This window comes from Desmodus rotundus, chromosome 9, assembly GCF_022682495.2.
Source record: "Desmodus rotundus isolate HL8 chromosome 9, HLdesRot8A.1, whole genome shotgun sequence".
In the NCBI taxonomy this organism is placed as follows: Eukaryota; Metazoa; Chordata; class Mammalia; order Chiroptera; family Phyllostomidae; genus Desmodus; species Desmodus rotundus.
This window is the reverse complement of record NC_071395.1, coordinates 16,415,897-16,434,288: the sequence shown is the minus strand read 5'-3', so window position 1 is coordinate 16,434,288 and position 18,392 is coordinate 16,415,897. Positions and strand designations below refer to the sequence as shown.

Here is an 18,392-nt window from a genome sequence, read left to right as displayed (position 1 = left end):
ACTTTCATTAGATACAGAGTCTGCCGGCACTTTGATCTTGGATGTCCCAGCCTCCAGAATCATGAGACACAATTGTTTACGGCTGTAGCCACCCAGTCTGTGGACTTTTGCTGTAGCAGCCTGAGCTGACTGAGCCCCTGTACAAGGATAACCTTGCCCTGAGAACCAGTCACAGAGTTGGAATTGGTGGCGCAGCATTCACTCAACAAAATATCCTCGATTCAGGCTTTTCATGATATTGTTGTTGCCCTGCTGAGCCGTATTTTGATAGCAGCATTGTTCCCAACTCGCTCTTTGCCCCATTTCAGTCTCAGCTAGTTATATGAGAATTGATGGGTTAAAATATTAAATTACTTAAGACAACAAATTAAAGTGCCTCCTTGGGAGCATGACTTTAGCAAAACTTAACTGACCCATTGACTCACAGGCCCTGGCGCCTCGACAGCTGTTTCCCCCTTCGGTAAAGACTCGGAAGACACATGAAATGGCTTAATGTTTCCCATTTTAAAAATGTGCTGTGAAATTGTGGGGAGGGAAGGTTTTTCCTTTAAATGTCACTTTATTTATTTTTTTCTCCACACATAAACATTTTTCTTTGGAGAGATCAAAAGATATAAATTAGTATTGATGTATTTATATTGAGTGTTTTTATTTGACCTTGTATGCATGCTGAGTACTCACAGAAGGTATTAGATTAATGAGTCTGGAGACTAAAGTCTTCTGTTTATCTACTTATTTGGGAAACAGAAGATCTCTAAGTCATTCAATGTAAACTTGCCTGCACTATGTAGCTAATTGCCTCAGAATTTACCCAGGAAACTCAAGCTTTAACCATGCGTCCATCACAGGGCCAGAAAAACCCTAGCTATCACTCTAAGTCATTGTCGAAGGAGGTCCTTCCCCTCCAGCCTCTTACCCTCTCCCCTGGCACCACCAGGAGGCCACCAACTGGTATTCTGTGGCTTTCCTTCTCCCTTTTGCACCCAAAATACGTAAGGTGACCATAACTATCTCTTCTCTAGCCTTCCTAAATTCACTTCTTCTTCCTCTTTACCTTTTCTCTTAGCCCCTATGGGCCTATTTTGCTCTCTGTTAGTGGTACTTATCAGTAGCTCCTGAACTAAGCAGGAAGGTGGATAAGTGGATTTCCAGGAATGTTCTGGAAGCTGAATAGTCTGATACAGGAGGAGGACACAGGCCCTGGTCCTGTCAGCTGTCCTTCTATGGGAACAGCTTTTATCTGTTATAGTTGTCTGAATACTTCTAGTAAAATTTCACTCGAACAGAGAGTTCTGAGTTTAGAAACCACTGAACTAGAGGATTCTCTTGGCATAGTTTAACACTGTGCTTTGGCTGTGGCACATGCTAGGGGGAGCTTAGATTGTCTAGTTATCCAATGATGTAAACCGTGATGAGTGTGTAGTAGTAGCTACTCTGTTGGTGCCTGAAGCCACGTGCCCATGTGGCCAAAAGAACAGAGCTACATGGTTAGTTACTTGTCTTTTAAGACCATGCTGGGTTGAGTTGTGTCCCCACAAAATCCAAGTCCACCCGGACATGGATGTGGAAATAGATTTAACAGATGTAAGACCGGGGTACTAAAGGTGGTCCCAGAAAGCAGACAACCAGGCTTGGGTTGTTTAGCAGGACTGGATCACTCAACAGCCAGATGAAAGAGAACCTAATTGCTGGTGGTAGTAACATCACAATACTTCAAAGTTCCTGGGCCAGTCCCTGCTGGGTCCGTGGGGAGCCCCAGAGGACAGAGGAGCACTGTGACGACAGGAACAGCCAGCTCCTGGGAGCTGTTGTAGTAGGATCTGAATGCCTAACAATGGGGGTGTCAAATATCTGTGTAATTGGAGCTGCCTATCATGAACTTTGTCATGAGGCGGAGCCCCCCAAATCGCATTGCTGTAATGTTGTGTGGTACAACAGCAGCTCTAGGAGCGAGTTAGAGGCCACAAAGTTGCAGGGACAGGTAGCCTGACCCCTGTTACATTCTTCTCTTGTACTCATAGCTTTCCCTCAGCTCACCCCTGTGGGTTCTCGAGGAGTTCACTATGACCAGCCAAGACAGGAGAGAAACATCCAGCCTGGTTCGTGGGTGGTTGGCTTAATATGTTGGTGATACCTGAACATGGATGCTGTTGCTATATGCTGCCCCCTGCGGGGTGTACCCTATAAGGCAGTAATGAGATGAAATCCTCCCAGTGGGTAGAGTTTTCAGCAATACACTTCTGTCATCCTGTATCTTGTATGTTCTAAGCATTGGCAAATGACTTGTCTGGTTTCTCAGGGGCCTGAAAAGAGCAAGACTGGAAGACCGAAGTAAAGATCTGGAAAAAGAGAAAGGTGAATGGACCTATGAGTGTGAGCACGAAAGTCTCTGTGCTCGAAAAGTGTCTGCTAGGAAGCATCCATGGCAGAGTATTTGTTTGGCAGTAAGGTGGACAAGAGTGTAAGTCCAGTGGATATCAGCTGGCCTCTGTCGGTGCTTGCACAATGGACCCATGAATGGCATTACCCATGTGTTTCAATGATCTATTGTGATGTAACAAATCACACCAAAACTTTAGGGCTTGAAACAATAATTGCCTTGCGTGTTTGTGTGGTTTAGTTCCTCATGAGTCTGTGGATTGCATAGTGCCTGTGCTCCGAGGTGGCATCTCCTTGTGCTAATGCTCTGACATGGTCTTGAAATGCTTAATGACTTTAAAACAGGACACCCTGCATTTTCATTTTTCACCAAGGCCTACAAATTATATTCTGGGGTCCTAGCTGCTGGTACTAATTTCACCTCTTAAATCGGGGCTGTGACACAGTTGCTTTACCCATAGGCCCAAGCTCAAAACTGCTTTTAGTTGGCAACAGGTTTGCATGAGGCTCCTAAAGAGATTTTTTCAACCTGGGGAAAAAGTAGCACAGAACTTAAGATAACTCCAGACTTCTACAACAAAATAAAACAAAATTTGTCTTTTTGAAGAAACAAAGGAGAAGAAGATGGAAGAGGAGGACGGGGGGAGGAGGAAAGTTTCCCAGGGGTAAAATACCCTAAAAAGCCTTTCATAATTTGGTATGTGACTTCTTGGCTCCTCACCCATGTTGGCTGCCTGGAAGCACAACTCTGTCCACTCATCTCCCGGCAGTGTTCAGGGAAGAGCTGACAGGAGATGTGGCCCTGCCCAACTGCAGAGAAAAACCCTCCGTTTCTATGCTAACCAATGCCATCCATCATTGATAAATACGAATAGATACCAGCTCACCAGACACAGGAGGAAAGCAAACAATGTAAAACGGAAGACCAAAGTTGAAACGACAATTTATCCTGGAGAAAACAGATAATTTGGGGAATAGAGCAGAATTTTAAAACTTCTAAGTACTATCTTCAGATATAGTTAAGAAAATATTTCATCCAACAAACAAAACCAGGAGAAAGCAGACTACAAGAACAACACACAGAAATTTTTAAAAAGAGTGGCAGTATTAAAAAAATGTATGGACTAGCTACATCATAAAATTGATGGGGTAAAAGATTAAGTTGATAACTTAAAAGATAAAATGAGATAATCTTTCAGATATTAGAGCTGAAAAGAAAGAGGTGGAAAATATGAGAGATCTTTTTCCTTAACTCTTATACTTGCTGCCTGAGTCAAATAAAAATCCAAATCAATACTAATTAATTTCCCCAAATTTTAAAGGCTCCAGTCCTCAGAAGGAAAGGGCTCACAGAGGTCCAAGCCAAGAGTAGCAAACAGAAGCAAAACAGAAAGGGATATTGTGATCTGTCGTGTTCGCAGCTACATCATATGCCCTCCTATATCACATGTTCAGTAACAATTTGTTGCGTGAATGAATTAACAGACAAAAATAGCCTCATGAAGGCTCAAAATTCCCAGGAAAAAGAGAAACATCTCCAATGCGAGGATGAAAGAACAGATTATCTGAGGTGAATGTGCACTTCACTGTTAGCAGGTGTCTCTTCAGCAACCACCGGAGCCGACGACACAGTGCCTCCAAGGTTGTGAGGGGCGCGACTTTTTACCTCGGGTCTGTACCCGGCAAAATGATCGATTCAGTGTGAAGGGCAAATGAAGACATTTCTAATATTTAAAAAAATAACATTTTCTTCTGTCTGAAAAAATTACCCAAGGATATTCACTGGCAAAAAAATTAAGAAGCTCAAGAGGAAGATACAGTGGAACCCAGGAGTTCACCGGTAAGCAATTACCGGAGGCCAGTTGTACGGAGGTGGGAGAGCGAGTGTCCAAGGACACACCATGCAGGGTACAGACGATGTGTTACAGAGTTGTGCACCTGAAACCTGAATAACTTCGTTAACCAGAGTCACCCCAATATATTCAATAAAAAGGAAAAAAAGAGAGAAAGCAGTAGTCCATAACAGAACAGGAAGTATTGTCACTTTTTATAGCAAAGTGTCAGAAAGATCATTATTTGTTGAGGATTTGCCAAAAGGAAGCCAGTCTGGTGCTGCTACCATTACTCCCTACAGCCTATTAAGAGATGGCTACATGTGGGAGTACAGATGGCTGGGGGGGGCCTTCCCATGCCCCCACGGGAGCTTCCTCTGTCGTGATCAAGCCTAGAGCCATCTTTGCCTTACACTCTCCGAGATGTGGAATCTCAGCTCCGTGGCGCTGGAGCACAAGATGGGAGAGCTTGCTGGTGTTTCTTGGAGTTCGAGGGCAGAGGTGACTCCAGAGGCTGAGAACCTTGAAGCCAGGAGAAGGCGGACTAAAGTTTCCTAGGGCAGTAGAGGGCAGCAGGGGGCGCAAGCTCTGCTTCCTTCAGGAAGGGCAGGAGTGCCAGAGTTACCTTGGGCCAAGTGGCCGGGCTCCAGTCATTTTGAGAGAGTTTTGTCTGCCAGAGTGAGGGGGCCCCAGCAGAAAGAGGCTGCAAGGCTTGCTGCCAAAGAGCTGAGTTGCGTGGGGGTGGTAGCAAGATGTCAGCTGCAAGGAGAACTCAGCATATTGCTCCCATCAGGAAATGCTGAGTTTGGAGGTCTCTGTAGTTTTGTGTGTGGCTTTTGTTCATTAACACTCCCTATGAGCACCTGCCACAACGGAGGGCAAGGGCAACTGTTTCCCAGAGGAGAATCACCAATACAGTTTAAGCTCCTTTCTTCTCTAGTACTACCTTTCCCTTCCCCCAGGTGACCCAGCAGCAGGAAGGGAAGGGAAGTGAAAGAGCAGGGTCATTCTGCCTTTTCTCCTGCTGCCCCGGGCTGGGCCAGGCCTGAACTGCAGGAAGGAAAAAGTTTTGATGCACAGGAGGGGTGAAGGTTTTGGTTTAAATTAGACTGGCATTTCAGCATCTGAAAACAAGACTTTTCTAAATTTCGGAAAGTGTCAGGAAAGCTATGGGATCTGCCTGGAATATTGTTAAAGAGGAGAGAGGGCAAATCTGATGAAACCTTGCTTTAAAACGAGGTTTTACTATTATTTGGATATGGAAAGACCAATTGTCAGGCTACGGTTGCCCCTGAAAAGATTGTTATCCTCAGAGACCCCAAGAAGAGGGGCCCCACCGTGCCATTGGTGTGTATATGGGGGGGGTAGGCACACAGAGAAGCACCAGTGTGCATCTGGAGGCCGAGGGAAGGGGGAAATGTGGGTGGAGCCTTCATTGTAGGTTCTGTGAGGTCACCTTTTTTCTAACTCCTCCCCCTCCACTGCGTGTTCCATTTCGAAATGTCCCTGTGCCCAATATTCAGTGGGAAAAAGGGAGCCTGAGTTCAATACTTCCTCCGTGCTGACCCTCTGTTTTTCTACGTCATCTGTCGATACCCAGCAGGTGCATGACAATTGCACAATTCCTTGGGCAATTCCTTCCAGCCCCTGACTTTTGTCATCGGCCCAGCTTCCCAGGGTTTCTGTCAATCAAAAAGTAGAAGGGTTGTGGGAACTTAATGCTCTGCTTAACCATGATTTGGCTCAGGAAAAATAATGATATAACTTCTGACCGTGCTTAGGATGACTTGTCCTAATACTTCAGGGAACACTGTGTGGTTATGCTTGAGAGCCCTCCTCTAGGAATTATGTTGTACGATGTGTGATATTACAGGCTCTGCCTCTGCTGATTACACAGTATGCAACAAATAAGAGGTTGTCACTCTAATTTCAGCTGAAATGTCACGTCCTCAGAGAGACTTTTCCTGACTACATGATGCAAATTAGTCACCCAGTACTCAGTCACTCTGTTTTAATTCTTTGCACAGCACATATTGCTAAATGATATTTTTCCTGGTAATTTGAAAATGTGTTTTCCCCTCCTACTAGGCAACTTCACTGAAGTTTCAGGATACAAAATCAACACACAGAAATTAGTTGTGTTTCTATGCACGACCAACAAAAATATCTGAAAACTATGAAGAAAACAATGCCATTTAGAATAGCATAAAAATGGTAGAATATCTTAAGAATAAATTTAACCAAGGAGGAGAAAGATCTGTACACTGAAAACTAGAAGACATTTATGAAAGAAATTGATAAAGACACAAATAAATGGAAAAACATCCCATGTTCATGTATCAGAAGAATTAATATTGATGAAATGTCCATTCTACCCTCATTCCAGAGCAACACATGTTCATTATAGAAAAAAGCTACACAGTTATGGTTTCCACTGGCACCTTCAGTGGGGATGAGACCCCCTCCTGGTGCCAGCTCTGGGCCAGTCTTCCCCAAGTCCCTCTCGCTAGGAGCTGGCCAAGGTGAAGAGTGCATGCATGCAGGTGCACTTGCATGGGTGTCTTTCCAGGGTGCTGTTGTAAGGTACTGTTTAAAATGTACTCTTCTATCTATGGTACAAACAGGCCCTGTCTTTATCCTTAAGCCTAAAATAGAGAGAGAGGACATTCATGAGTAGGAAGTCAGGAGATCACATGCCTAAAGAAGCAGACGCTGTTGATTAGTCAGTGAAGAAGAATCTCTCTTCCTTTCCAAGTCCGCCTTTCCAAACTCCTCTCATCTCCCCTGGGACCTTGATCCATCAAGTACCTTCTTTTTCTCATCCATACATGATTGCTGCCTTTCACTGGCCTCAATTCTTCTGTCATAAAAATGCTTGGGTTGTTTTTCTCTTGAAAATAAAGATGTATTCTTTGTCCCTGCTGTTTCCTCAGGCTGCCATCCTAGCTCTCCAGTGCCCTCACTGTCAAACCCTTTGAGAGTGTCCTGTGCTTTCTGCCTGCACTCCCCCAGCCCCAGCTGACTAATTTTGTTACTTCTCGCTGATATCCAGCTTCCTAAATGACCTACACCTTCATTGGGAAGTCACTTGGGAGGGGCATGTTCTCCTAATTACAGCTGATTTCTGATATGAGGAGTGTTTGGAGTCACAAAAAAGGTTAACAGCCCTGCTCCAAGGAGCCTTAAATGGAATTTCTAGAGTGGTCTGCCTGCGCATTTGACAGAGAAGCCACGCTGCGTCATGGCAGCTGGGACTGAAGGTGGGGGTGAGAGAGTTTGGATGGCCAGTTAGGAGAGAGACCTCATACACAGTAAGATGCCCCAGGCGGAGAAACTGAAGGAGCGATTTCAGATATGAGCCCACATTTAGTGTGCTGAAGGGATCTAACATGCTCAGTGCCTGGGGCTCGTCATCTATGTTCAGCAGTGAGACAGAAATGTGTGCTGTCTTTGGTTAGCTTCTTCCAGAAGGGGACCTTGTACCAGGGACTGGGTGTCAGTGGTTTGTTTAAGGTGCAACCCCCAGAAGAAACCAGAAAGGAGCTAGAAGGAGCAGTCTAGGGGTAGAGAAGAAGCTAAGTAAGGTGAGGTTTCAGGTGAAGTTCCAGATTCAGCCTCATCTACTGAAGGGTGTGGTACTTACCTGATTTGAGACGCAAGAGCTGGGCTTTTGGGCTCCCACACCTGTAAGTCACCGGCCACAGGTCACGGTGGGGGTGGGATGGACATAAAATTCCCAGGCACTTCTTCTCCTTTCCAACTCAGGGGCTCTATGTCCAAGGGCAGGCCCCTCAGGGTTGCAGGTACAGTTAGTAGCTAAAACACCGAAGCCGAGGATGGGTGAGCCAGCTAGTACAACGGATCCAAGAGCACTGGTTAAGTCTCCAAAAGTATCTGTTACATATGCCTGAAAGTATAGGCTCCCTCCAGTGTGACAGCGCCAGAACAAACTGGAACGTCTGTGAGGCACCCAGAGCCCTGGGATCTTCCATGAGGGATCAGCCCCGGACTGGCGGGGCCATTCTAGAGACAGTCTGGGAAGTGCTTAGGGATGTTAGCTACGCAAAAACCCTGTGATCCTGGAGCCTTCCTACTGCCTTTAAGTGTCCCAGAGAAATCACACAAGTCTCCATGGAGGCTTGTACAAAGATGTGACGGGCAGCCTTGTTTGTGGCAGGAAAGAACCAGATAAATTAAATGTCCAATATTGATGTAGATACAGTCCCATATATAGGGAATTTTCTCCCTTGTGTACATAGATCATTCATTAATTATTGTTTCATTTGGCAAGGGCTTTACATATATTATAGATCAATTTATATATCATTTTTATAATTTGAAGATAAAAAAATTTTAAAGAAAACTAAAAATTGAGGAATTAACTGAGCTAAAAAGAGCAGCAGAAATAATGGTAGCGGGATATATGACGATATCCTTAACGATGAAGAAAGGAACTTGTGCAGCTGTTCCTCCTTCCCCTTTCTAGGGCCACACGGGTTTTCCTTTGGGAAGTCAAGCCCTTCCCACCCCTGCCCCACTCCCCCACTGCAGCTCCAGGAGTTGGCCCTGCTTGCTCGAAGCTGGTCGGCTGAGTTCCATCCCTTCCCACGGGGTCTTGGCAGAGTGAGGAGCAATGACACAGTCCTGACCCCATCAGGCTTCATAATGCGGAGGGAGGACTGCGCGGAGGAGGTGAGGTCAGTCTTCCATGATGCACAAGCGTATCCATGAAGAGCCTAAAAGGGCACATTCGTTTCCCTTTACCTGGGCACACTTGGTAGATTTTCTCATTTTAGGATTTTTAAAAATCACAAGAATTAAACTGTGTTTAATTCCAATTACCACAGTTTGCAAAAAAACAGAGAGCTATAGTTCACGGAGAAATGGCTTTCTTCTGTAAAAACATGGAATACGTGGAGTGAGTCAGGGCTTTGCCCTGCGGGGGCCCGGGGCCTGTGATTTGGCTGGTCACGCGATACTCCAGTCTGGGCAGGGCCCACGGCTTCCTTCGGTCTGGGACAAATCTGTCACAGCCCCCAGTGTGCGCCTACATCTGCCGTCAGAGAACCGAATCAAATAAAATGTGATCTGTTCCGCATAGATATGTTAGGTACGAGGACTGTGGTTTAGGACCACAAAGGAAAAATTTGCAGAATTCTCTATATTCCCGAAGGAAGATTCTGTGACTCTTCTGATTATATCTAGGTTTGGCATTGCTGTTCCTAATTTACTACCTCCCAGGAGGAGACACAGAACCTACTGATGACATGGATGCTAAAAGCTTGGGAAACCAAGAGACCGTAGAACTTCTGGCTTCCTCACACCGAAAGTGAACTCTGCTAGGAAGCTTCTTGGGGCAACAAGCCTCGCTCTGCAGCTACGATGTTATTTTCGGTTCTTTCTAATTCCCTGAGTCTAAGAACGGTGCCCTGTCTGCGTTCACTTTTAGAAACAAAAAAAGCCAGAGTATTGGCATTGACCAAATATAAACACTAGTTTGTCTTTGTTACTGCTCAGAGGAAAGTATGATAGAAGCTTCTACAAGTGTAGGAGTATTTAAAAAACACTTAAACCCCCCCCAAACTAAAGATCCTTCTGGAAGTTCAGAAATAATCAACTACCTATAGTGAACTTGTGCCCTGATTTAACTTTGCTTGCTTGAAATATGGAGAAAAATCAGTAAGTACAGTGCTAGACGAAGCTGTGTTATAAAGAAAGGAAGTGCAGACTCGGAATTCCAGGCGTGGGGAGGCCGGCAGGGACTGGCAGTGCACGTTGCTCACTTCACACACATAGTGCTTAATACTCTGCCATGGACTAGTGGGCGTGCTGCTAAAGTATCAACAGAGGTAACAGGGTGGTGAAAGATTCCCCTTTGTCTCGGCTATTTCCTGGACTTGATCTCCAATTTGTTTCATTCCCTTAGTTAAAAAAATATTACTGGATAGGTTTATTTTTGGATGGGGAATAATATGCATTTACTGACTTAACAAGTTCATCCTATAGAGCAGGGATGTCAAATTCATTTTCACCGGGGGCCGCATCAGCCTCACGGTTGCCTTCTAAGGGCCGAACGTAATTTTAGGATTGTATAAATGTAACTACTCCTTAACAGTTAAGCAAGAGCTTGGGACTGCCGCCAGGTAGAAAGAAGGTGGAGGACTGGATTTGGCCTGCGGGCCTTGTGTTTGCCACCTGTGCGACAGAGGCAATACTGTGTTGATTATCATTTTGCCATTCTCTTAGTGGTGACTTGTTTATGCTCACTACAGTAAGAATTGTAGAAGCAAGAGCCCTCCCACTGGGCTCACTGAGGTCACCACCTGAAGCTGAACACATTTTGACCACTCTCGCCATTACTGTCTCCTATGCTGATACCTTCTGAGTCACCACTGAGTACTCCCCAAGTACTTCCCTGCGTTTATTTAGTTATGCTTGTGTTCCCAGCAACTAAGACAATTTAGCATGGTGGGTGTTCACTGTGTCTGCATTGAGTGAAAAGATAAATGAAGAGGGAGAGGAAGGGAGGGAAGAAAAGGCGGAACAGGGTTTTTAGGGCAGTGAAACTATTTGGAATGATACATGGTGGTGGGAAAAGGCCCCTGTCTCTTTGTCAAAACGCTCCAACTGTACAACACAAAGAGGAAATCCTAATGTAAAGTATAGACTTTAGTTAATAATAGTTACCACACTGGTACAGGAGGGAAGTAATGGGGTGACTCTGTGCAGGGAAGGAGGAGAAAGAGCGTGTGGAAACTCTCTGTACTTCCCACTCCATTTTTCTATAAGCTTGAAACTACTCTAAGAAGCATAAAACCTATTAATCTAAATAACAACAAAAGGTAAATTACCTTAGATGAGGTGGTCTTAGGATGGTGCATTTGAGAGAACTGCAAGCCAGCATAGGCACAAAGGTAAATGTGTTTGCTTACTCAAGGCCTGGCCAAGCATCAAGAGAAACTGGAACCAGGAGCCTGAATGCTCTTTTTCAGCTTCCTGACAATCTACATGGACTTGCCTCATGAAGCCCAAATCTCCGTGGCTGCAGCTCCCAGGCTCAAAACCTCACAGACTTGCCGCAATGGGAAAGGGCTCTGTCTTACTTTAGCTGTTTTTAGAAAACTCCCCGGGGGTTGTTGGTCAGCCTGCCTTGGACATGTGAACACCTTCAGACCAGTATGGCTTTTGAGAGATAGGCCCCAACGAGAGTGTGGTATTTGCCAGGCTGGACACAAGTAGGCATGGTGGCAGTCTGTTGCAGTTATTGGCCAGAAATGCTGGTTGCTCAGACAAGGGCGGTAGAGGTAGAAGGCAGAAGTGGTTAGGTTCTGGGCTGTTCTGCAGATAGGGATTTACTGAGGCCGTTGGGCAGAAGGTGTGAGAGAAGGCAGTGGCCATGGCTTCAAGGATTTTTCCTGACAACGTAAAAGTTGGAGCTGTCTTTAACTGAGCTGTGATGGTTAATTTTATGTGTCAGCTTGACTGGGCTAAGGGACGCCCAGTGAGCTGGTATGACATTATTTCTGGGTTTTACCTCAGGATGTTTCCTGAAGAGACAGGCATTGGAATCAGGAGACTGAGTAAAGCTGATCAGCTCTCACCAATGTGGGCTGGCATTAGCCATCTGGGACAGCCAGAGGAGGAGAAAGAAAAAGTAGAGGACAGATGAACTCTCTCTCTCTCCTTGGGCTGGAACATCCATTTTCTCCTTGGACATCAGCACTCCTGGTTCTCAGCCTTTGGGCTCTGGGACTCACACCAGTGGGCTCCTTCATCGCTCTCAGGCTTTTGGCCTCAGACTGGGAGTCATACCATTGGCTTCCCTAGTTTTCAAGCCTTTGAACTTGGACTGAATTGGACTTGGCTTTCCTTGTTCTCAAGCTTGCAGATAGCAGATGATAGCGTATTTCAGCCTCCTCAGTCACATGAGCCAATTCCCATAATAAATCTTCTCTTACACATATTGGCTCCATTTCTCTGGAGAACCCTGACCGATACATGAAGAGAGGAATAGTATGGTGGCACAGGGATACCAGGAGCTTCGTTTTAGATCTGTTGGTCATCCAGTTGGAGATGTTAAGTAAGTAGTTGGACACATATGAGTTTATTCCTCCAGGTATCCACCTGACGTACTGCTTATGGGCTGTAGTTGTTTATTGTACAACTCCTTCCTCTAGAATTCAAGCCCTATCCAAACAGGAACTTTGCCTGCTTTGTTCACAGCTGTATCTCCAGTACCTAGAAGAATTCCTGGGGCATAGCAGATGCTCAGTAAAATTTACTGGAAAGCTGAATGAAGAAATGTACGAGAGAGTTATGCGTTCAGCACAACTTGCAGGTTGAGAATACAGCACAGGAAGGAAGTATCTGAAAGTGAAATTCCTTGCCTGGCTATTACTAGGGAGAGGTTTACGATAGGCAGTGTGTAACAAGCATTTTCTCTGAAGAACTGTATAAAAATGAAGAGGCACTGGCAAGTTTTCTGTAAACTTTATTTTATACTTTCAGGCCACTGCCAATGCAGGGCCTTGGCTTTTGGCTCATTTCTACAGATTTACTTGGAAAGATGTGATAAAAGTAGAAATCAGAAATTTTCCTACTAGTAAACCATGATTACTTACTGGTCCATAAACAAAATGTACATTGAAGCCTATGTGGTTATTCAGAAATCTATGACTTTCTGAACTTATAAAATGCGTTCTTCATATGCAAGAGACAAAGCATCTCAAACAAAAAGACAATTGTCTTAACAAGACAGTGTGAACTTACGGATTACATTACGGGCATGTAGCACTGCATGTCGTGCACCAGGGGAGCGATGGAAGGGACCGCTTACACATAAGGAGCCCTGCAAGTGGACCGACCGGAAGCTGAGGACATTTTGTACGTGACTGTGCCAAAATGTAGCCCAACAAATTCTTAGCTAGTTCATCGTCGGTAATGTGTTCGGTGAAGTCTGATCTGAACAGCTGACCACTTGACAACCTCATCACCAAGTTGGATTGAGGATTAGGACAATACAATACTTCCAAGTTTAATGATTTCTGCTCTATCACAGGAAAATATACAACCCCAGATACTGTTTTATCAAACCAACCAACCAACAAAACCCTATGGTTAACCGATGACTTGTCCCCGCCCATGCTGCCTCCCATATTCCATTTGTAATGGTGATGTAGTCACAAGATTTATGAACACTCAGATTAAAACCGACTGAGGCCGGTCGTCATGATGAATGACCACCTGGACTCCACTCAGAGCGTGTGCTGTGGCACCAGTACAGGGCGTTGCTATTGCATTACAGAAGTCCACACATCCCATCGCATACATGCAGATATCACACACAAATATATACTCCATAGAGATAATAACAGAACAGTTGACTAGAAGAAATGTATAGTTGTATATATATATTTATGTACACACAGTAAAAGATCTTCTGCTATCCTCACAGTCTGTAAACATCTTGGGAAATGCCCAACAAGAGTCACTGTGGGCCCTTCGAAATGGTGACCGTGTGAGGAGTGGGAGTGGGGGAGGTGTTGTAGTTCATACTGGAAACCCGGAGAATTGAGGAGCCCTAGTTCATGACGGCCTTTGGGGGTAATTATATCTCAGTGACGTGATCAATCAGCCACTTTGAAATTACGTTTCCTATGTGGACAATGGAATGGCCAAAAAAGTCTTACTGCCAGGTAACATTTAAGACAAATCAAAGAATATGAGGCGACATGTATACTCTGTATATGTATATACACATGTGTATATATATCTACATAGATATGTATGTATGTACGTACATATACGTGCTACTATTACAAAGAAAACCTCAATGAAAATTTCCAAATCTTCTAAAGATATTCAATCCTTTTCTCCTAGGTGTGCTTTAGACTTCCATGCATCGCACTGAAAGCCGTGGGTGTAGTTCAATGACGTGCACATTTCAATTCTGGTATATGGGATTGATTTTACCAAAAGGACATAAAAATGATTTGTCTTATGAAAAATAGAACTATTTGACTCAAGCATTACTTTTAAAATTTAACATAAAACTATGTTCAGGATCTCCTATAATGAAAAACCACTAAAAAAAGGTAAGTTCTTAAAAATGCTTCAAGTAGCAGTGACTGAACTGCCACGTGTGGTCACCAGTTTGTGTTTCAGTGTCTGCATTTGTCGCAGCTTGAGAACTTATGTCGGAAAAAAAACAGTGACACGAGAAATATTAACCTAATTGTTCACCTAAATTCTGTTTTACTTGCTTTTTTTTCAAAATATGTATAAATAAGCTCAAATAATTGTTTTTAAGCTACTATGAGTTTAAAAATACTGGCACAGAATAATATCTGAAATAAAGGTGACTTAAACCCATACTGTGCTTGGCAACAAAACAAAACACAACACTTTAAAAATATCTCTATTTCATAATCTCCAGACTTTCATGGTGACCAGTTCCCATTGAACGTTGCACAGAACGGCCATGAAAGCTAGTCATGCACTGAAAACTATTTTCATGCAAAAGTAGTAAATATCCTTCTGGCTTCATTTAACAGTCTCCCTTCCCCCTGCCAACTCTCACCACTTTTAGTGCCGACTATAACATGCAGAATATGTAACGTAGATAAAGAAGTCAGATTCATTGAATTTGTGGGTATAAACCAATCCACTCTCTGATGCTTTGGAAAGCATTTTCCAGGGGTGGGACTGAGCCATGTGAGAAGAGACTTCTGGAGACATAGTTACTGTGTGATTTTTTTTCTCCAATAGGATTTGAAGGAATATTGATGAATGTTTCTGAAGATGTTTAGTTTATACTGTCCTTGTGGCTGCTCCTCTCTGTGTTGTGGTTGTTTTGTTCGTGGTTCTTCCACTGGATGCTAGTTCCGTTCATGGGGACCGAGGTCATCAGGCTTTTGGACTGGTAACAGCAGCAGCAGAGGCAAGACTGGGAGAAGGAACAGATGTGAACTGACATGAATCTACCAGCCTGTTTCCAGCATAATGCAGATGCCCTGGGCCCCCACCAACAAGGGGGGGTAGATGTCCACAAGCACTTGAGGACAGAATGTGAGCCTTAACAGTAACCTAGTGTGTGGAGTCTGTACTCCCATGGTAGAAGCTGAACCATCCATTCTACTGCAGAGAAATAGGTCCCTTCTTTCTTGTTTTCACTCTACTCACCAAGTGAGGAAGGGGAGCAGTTTTGGCTAGAGGGAGAGTGTTCTATGACTTGGGGTGGGCACGAGTCGGGGGCTCGGCGAGGCCTGGCATTTCCTCACTGCGCTCCACTGTTGTGGTGGCTGTCTGCGTCGTGCCCCTCATCTGATGTTCCCAGCCCTAGGTGGTGGGTGCTGTTTTCCTACCAACTTATATGAAACTACCAAGGTTCATCTATATGTATGATTCTGGGTTAATATATGTCTGTTCTCCTTTTAGATTGTAAATTCAACGAGGGCAGTCACTGTGTTTCTCCTGTCCACTCTATCACCAGATAATAATAAGCTCTTATCGAGCACTTATTATTGTTTCAAACACTTAACATATACTAACCCATTGAATCCTACTTATGAGATACATACCGTGATTGTCTGATATTACAGACCAGCAAACTAAGGAAGCAGGAGGGGCACCACCTGGAACTGGGTTTGCCAGGTAGCAAGTGCAGAGCTATGTATGATGTAAATCAAGATTGTTTGCTTCCAGAGCCTGCACCCTTGACCTCTATGCTACCCTTCCTAATATGTACCATGAACTAACATCCTGGTTAGAGATAACAGGATCCAGTTTGGATTAACTCTATGCTAAAATCATTCCAGAAACTGGGAAAATGACACATCAATGAGAAGTACATGGAGCTTCTGGAGGCCGTGGCTTGGCTCAGCTACAAGGAGGTTTGAAGAACAGAAGGAAACAGATTTCAAATCCAATTACATTAGTTCAGATTTCCAGAGCAATGAACATTTACTTTCCTTGAAGAGGCTATTATTAAATATACTATTAAGTAGCATTTAGCAAGAGGTTTCTTAACAATAGATGTAATTTATGTTTTACTGAAATTGTGAGACTATTGTTAAAATCTAAAACAAGATAAGGAATAGGTTTTATGTATTCTATGTGGCCTGGAGCTCACATCTGAGCATTTCTTTTTAAAGGAGAGTACCAGGTTGTCATGTTATTAAGTTAGTTATTTTTAATTTTAACCTCTGAATGTGTTATTCTCTGAATAGATATTACTTTCTTTTATGCTGACAATTTAACCATCTTTCTGGTTAACAAAATAATGACTTTCACTTCTCTACTGAAAGTACAGGGTCTAGCAGAAGTAAGGCCAGCTTGAGTGTGGTTGGTAGGGTAATAACATGCGGGTAATAATGTATAGTTTTAATTTGAACATTTCACCTGAAATATCATATGGTGTGCTTGAGTGTGATATTGTTATGTTACAGAATGACATACTTATGATTTTGTAATAAAAGATTTTGTAATAAAAAGGGGTCATTATTTGTGCAGGACCCCTGTATAGCTGACGAAAGTAGTATTTACAATTGGAATTAGTCATGACTGTTGGCTACTTAGTATACTTATTTGGTTGTCCTTAAAAATACTTACAAAACAGCCTTACCTGAAAACAATTTTTAAATTTCTTGCTCACAAAATATAGAGCTATTGGGTTTATACATGAATTCATAGTTGCCAAGTTAATACCGATGTAATCCATGAGCAGTAAGAAACTAGAGCAAAAGAAACAGAGCAGAATAATTAGAACATGGTGTTTTTACAACTGCAGACTAGCATTTATTCCTAGAATAGGCGGCTTCCGTGCCCAGAAGCCATTTCTCAGAGGCCGCAGGCAGACCTGCTGCAAAGCTGCTGTCTGGACGGCAGTTTCAGGGCTGCAGAACATTTGCTCGCCACCGGCTAGCGGAGACTGTTGCGCGCAGCCTCAGGAAGGGGGCGCCAAGACTGGAGACACGGGGGGCCCAAGTTTGGGGATCAGTTACGGGCTATGTCAGCCAAACAAAAAATAATCAACTTGGTAGTTCTAATTTTCAGGGCTAATGAGAATATAGGCCAGATGGTTTTGTAAAAGTATCATAACTGGGAAAATCAGAGCAACTGCAATTTCCTAATGGGTACATGGGATCGTACCTAAGTAATTCACATCGGTTCTTGTCCATCGCATTATACACGGTTTTCTTCAAAATACGGCTTAAATGAAGAGGGAACCAGCAAAGGGCAAAAATTACAACCAAGCAGAAAACTGTTTTTGCCACTTCTCGACGCTAAAGGAAAGTGAGAGGGAAAAAAGTATAGTAAGTCCAGTGTTTTTCTACTAGATAAAAGACCAACACAACAAGGAAGTAGAGAGCAGGGAAAAAGGAGCTAAAGAGGAAGCAGAACAGCCTGTCTCGCAGTGCCTCCTCCACCTCTTTAAGACTTGGAGCCCAACTGCATGGTCAGGGGGTTGCTTCTGATCCTTTTGGGCAGCTGCCAGGGAGGATGGTGGCTTCAGGTGGCTGTTAGGACAAGGGCAGAGTTTCTATGGCAGGGAGAGGTGGGAACTGGCTGGAGTGGAGCCAACACTGGCCAAGTCTGGGTGAGTGTGTGTGTGAGTATGTGTGCTGAGTGTGTGTGGTGAATAGAATGTAGGAGTATGAAGGAAAGCATTAGCTAAAAGCCTCAATATCAGGTAACTGGCTAGCATTAATGACAGCGTGGCAGTCAACGTGACTGAACCCACCATGACAAAGAATGGACAAAGCTGCAAAAATGTCTGGAAAACAGCATAGGAACAGGAAACAGAACATTAAAAGCAACAGCAGTATGTTTTCTCCATTTTTTTTTGATCTTGAAGAAAGCTAGCATTGGGATATTTTTGCTTTTAAAATATTTTACTAATGACATATATTTCCCAAAGATACATTGTTTGCAAGCAGAGGGATAAGGGTAAAGGATTATCAGCGATGATGATTAGAAGAACTGGGACATGCTGACCCTGGACTGACTTCAGCCGAAGGTTTACATACTTCCAAGTCTGCACAGGATCAGAAAAACCATAGGTTAGGAATTATCAGCAACCGGTCATTTGTGTGCATTATGCTTGAGTATTACAGTGCATGCATTTAGAAGCCTAACTAGGAACATAAAATGCAAGTTGTTTGTAACCGGGATCAGTTAATG

At 43.8% G+C, this 18,392-nt stretch overlaps 1 protein-coding gene and 1 long non-coding RNA gene across 4 annotated transcripts in view; one reads left to right on the top strand and one right to left on the bottom strand.

Moving 5' to 3' along the window:
- The window catches only part of LOC112312674 (uncharacterized), a 251,719-nt gene that overhangs the window by 26,446 nt on the left and 206,881 nt on the right, over positions 1–18,392 (top strand). The gene's annotated exons all lie outside the window — the stretch shown is intronic.
- The window catches only part of EDNRA (endothelin receptor type A), a 54,060-nt gene continuing 48,354 nt past the window's right edge, over positions 12,687–18,392 (bottom strand). Inside the window, exons 6-8 of the mRNA XM_024569256.3 lie at positions 17,361–17,494; positions 16,834–16,942; positions 12,687–15,156 (exon numbers count right to left, since the gene is read on the bottom strand). Coding sequence (XP_024425024.1) covers positions 15,016–15,156; positions 16,834–16,942; positions 17,361–17,494 — 384 coding nt within the window. The 3' untranslated portion in view covers positions 12,687–15,015. The remainder of the gene's footprint in view (positions 15,157–16,833; positions 16,943–17,360; positions 17,495–18,392) is intronic.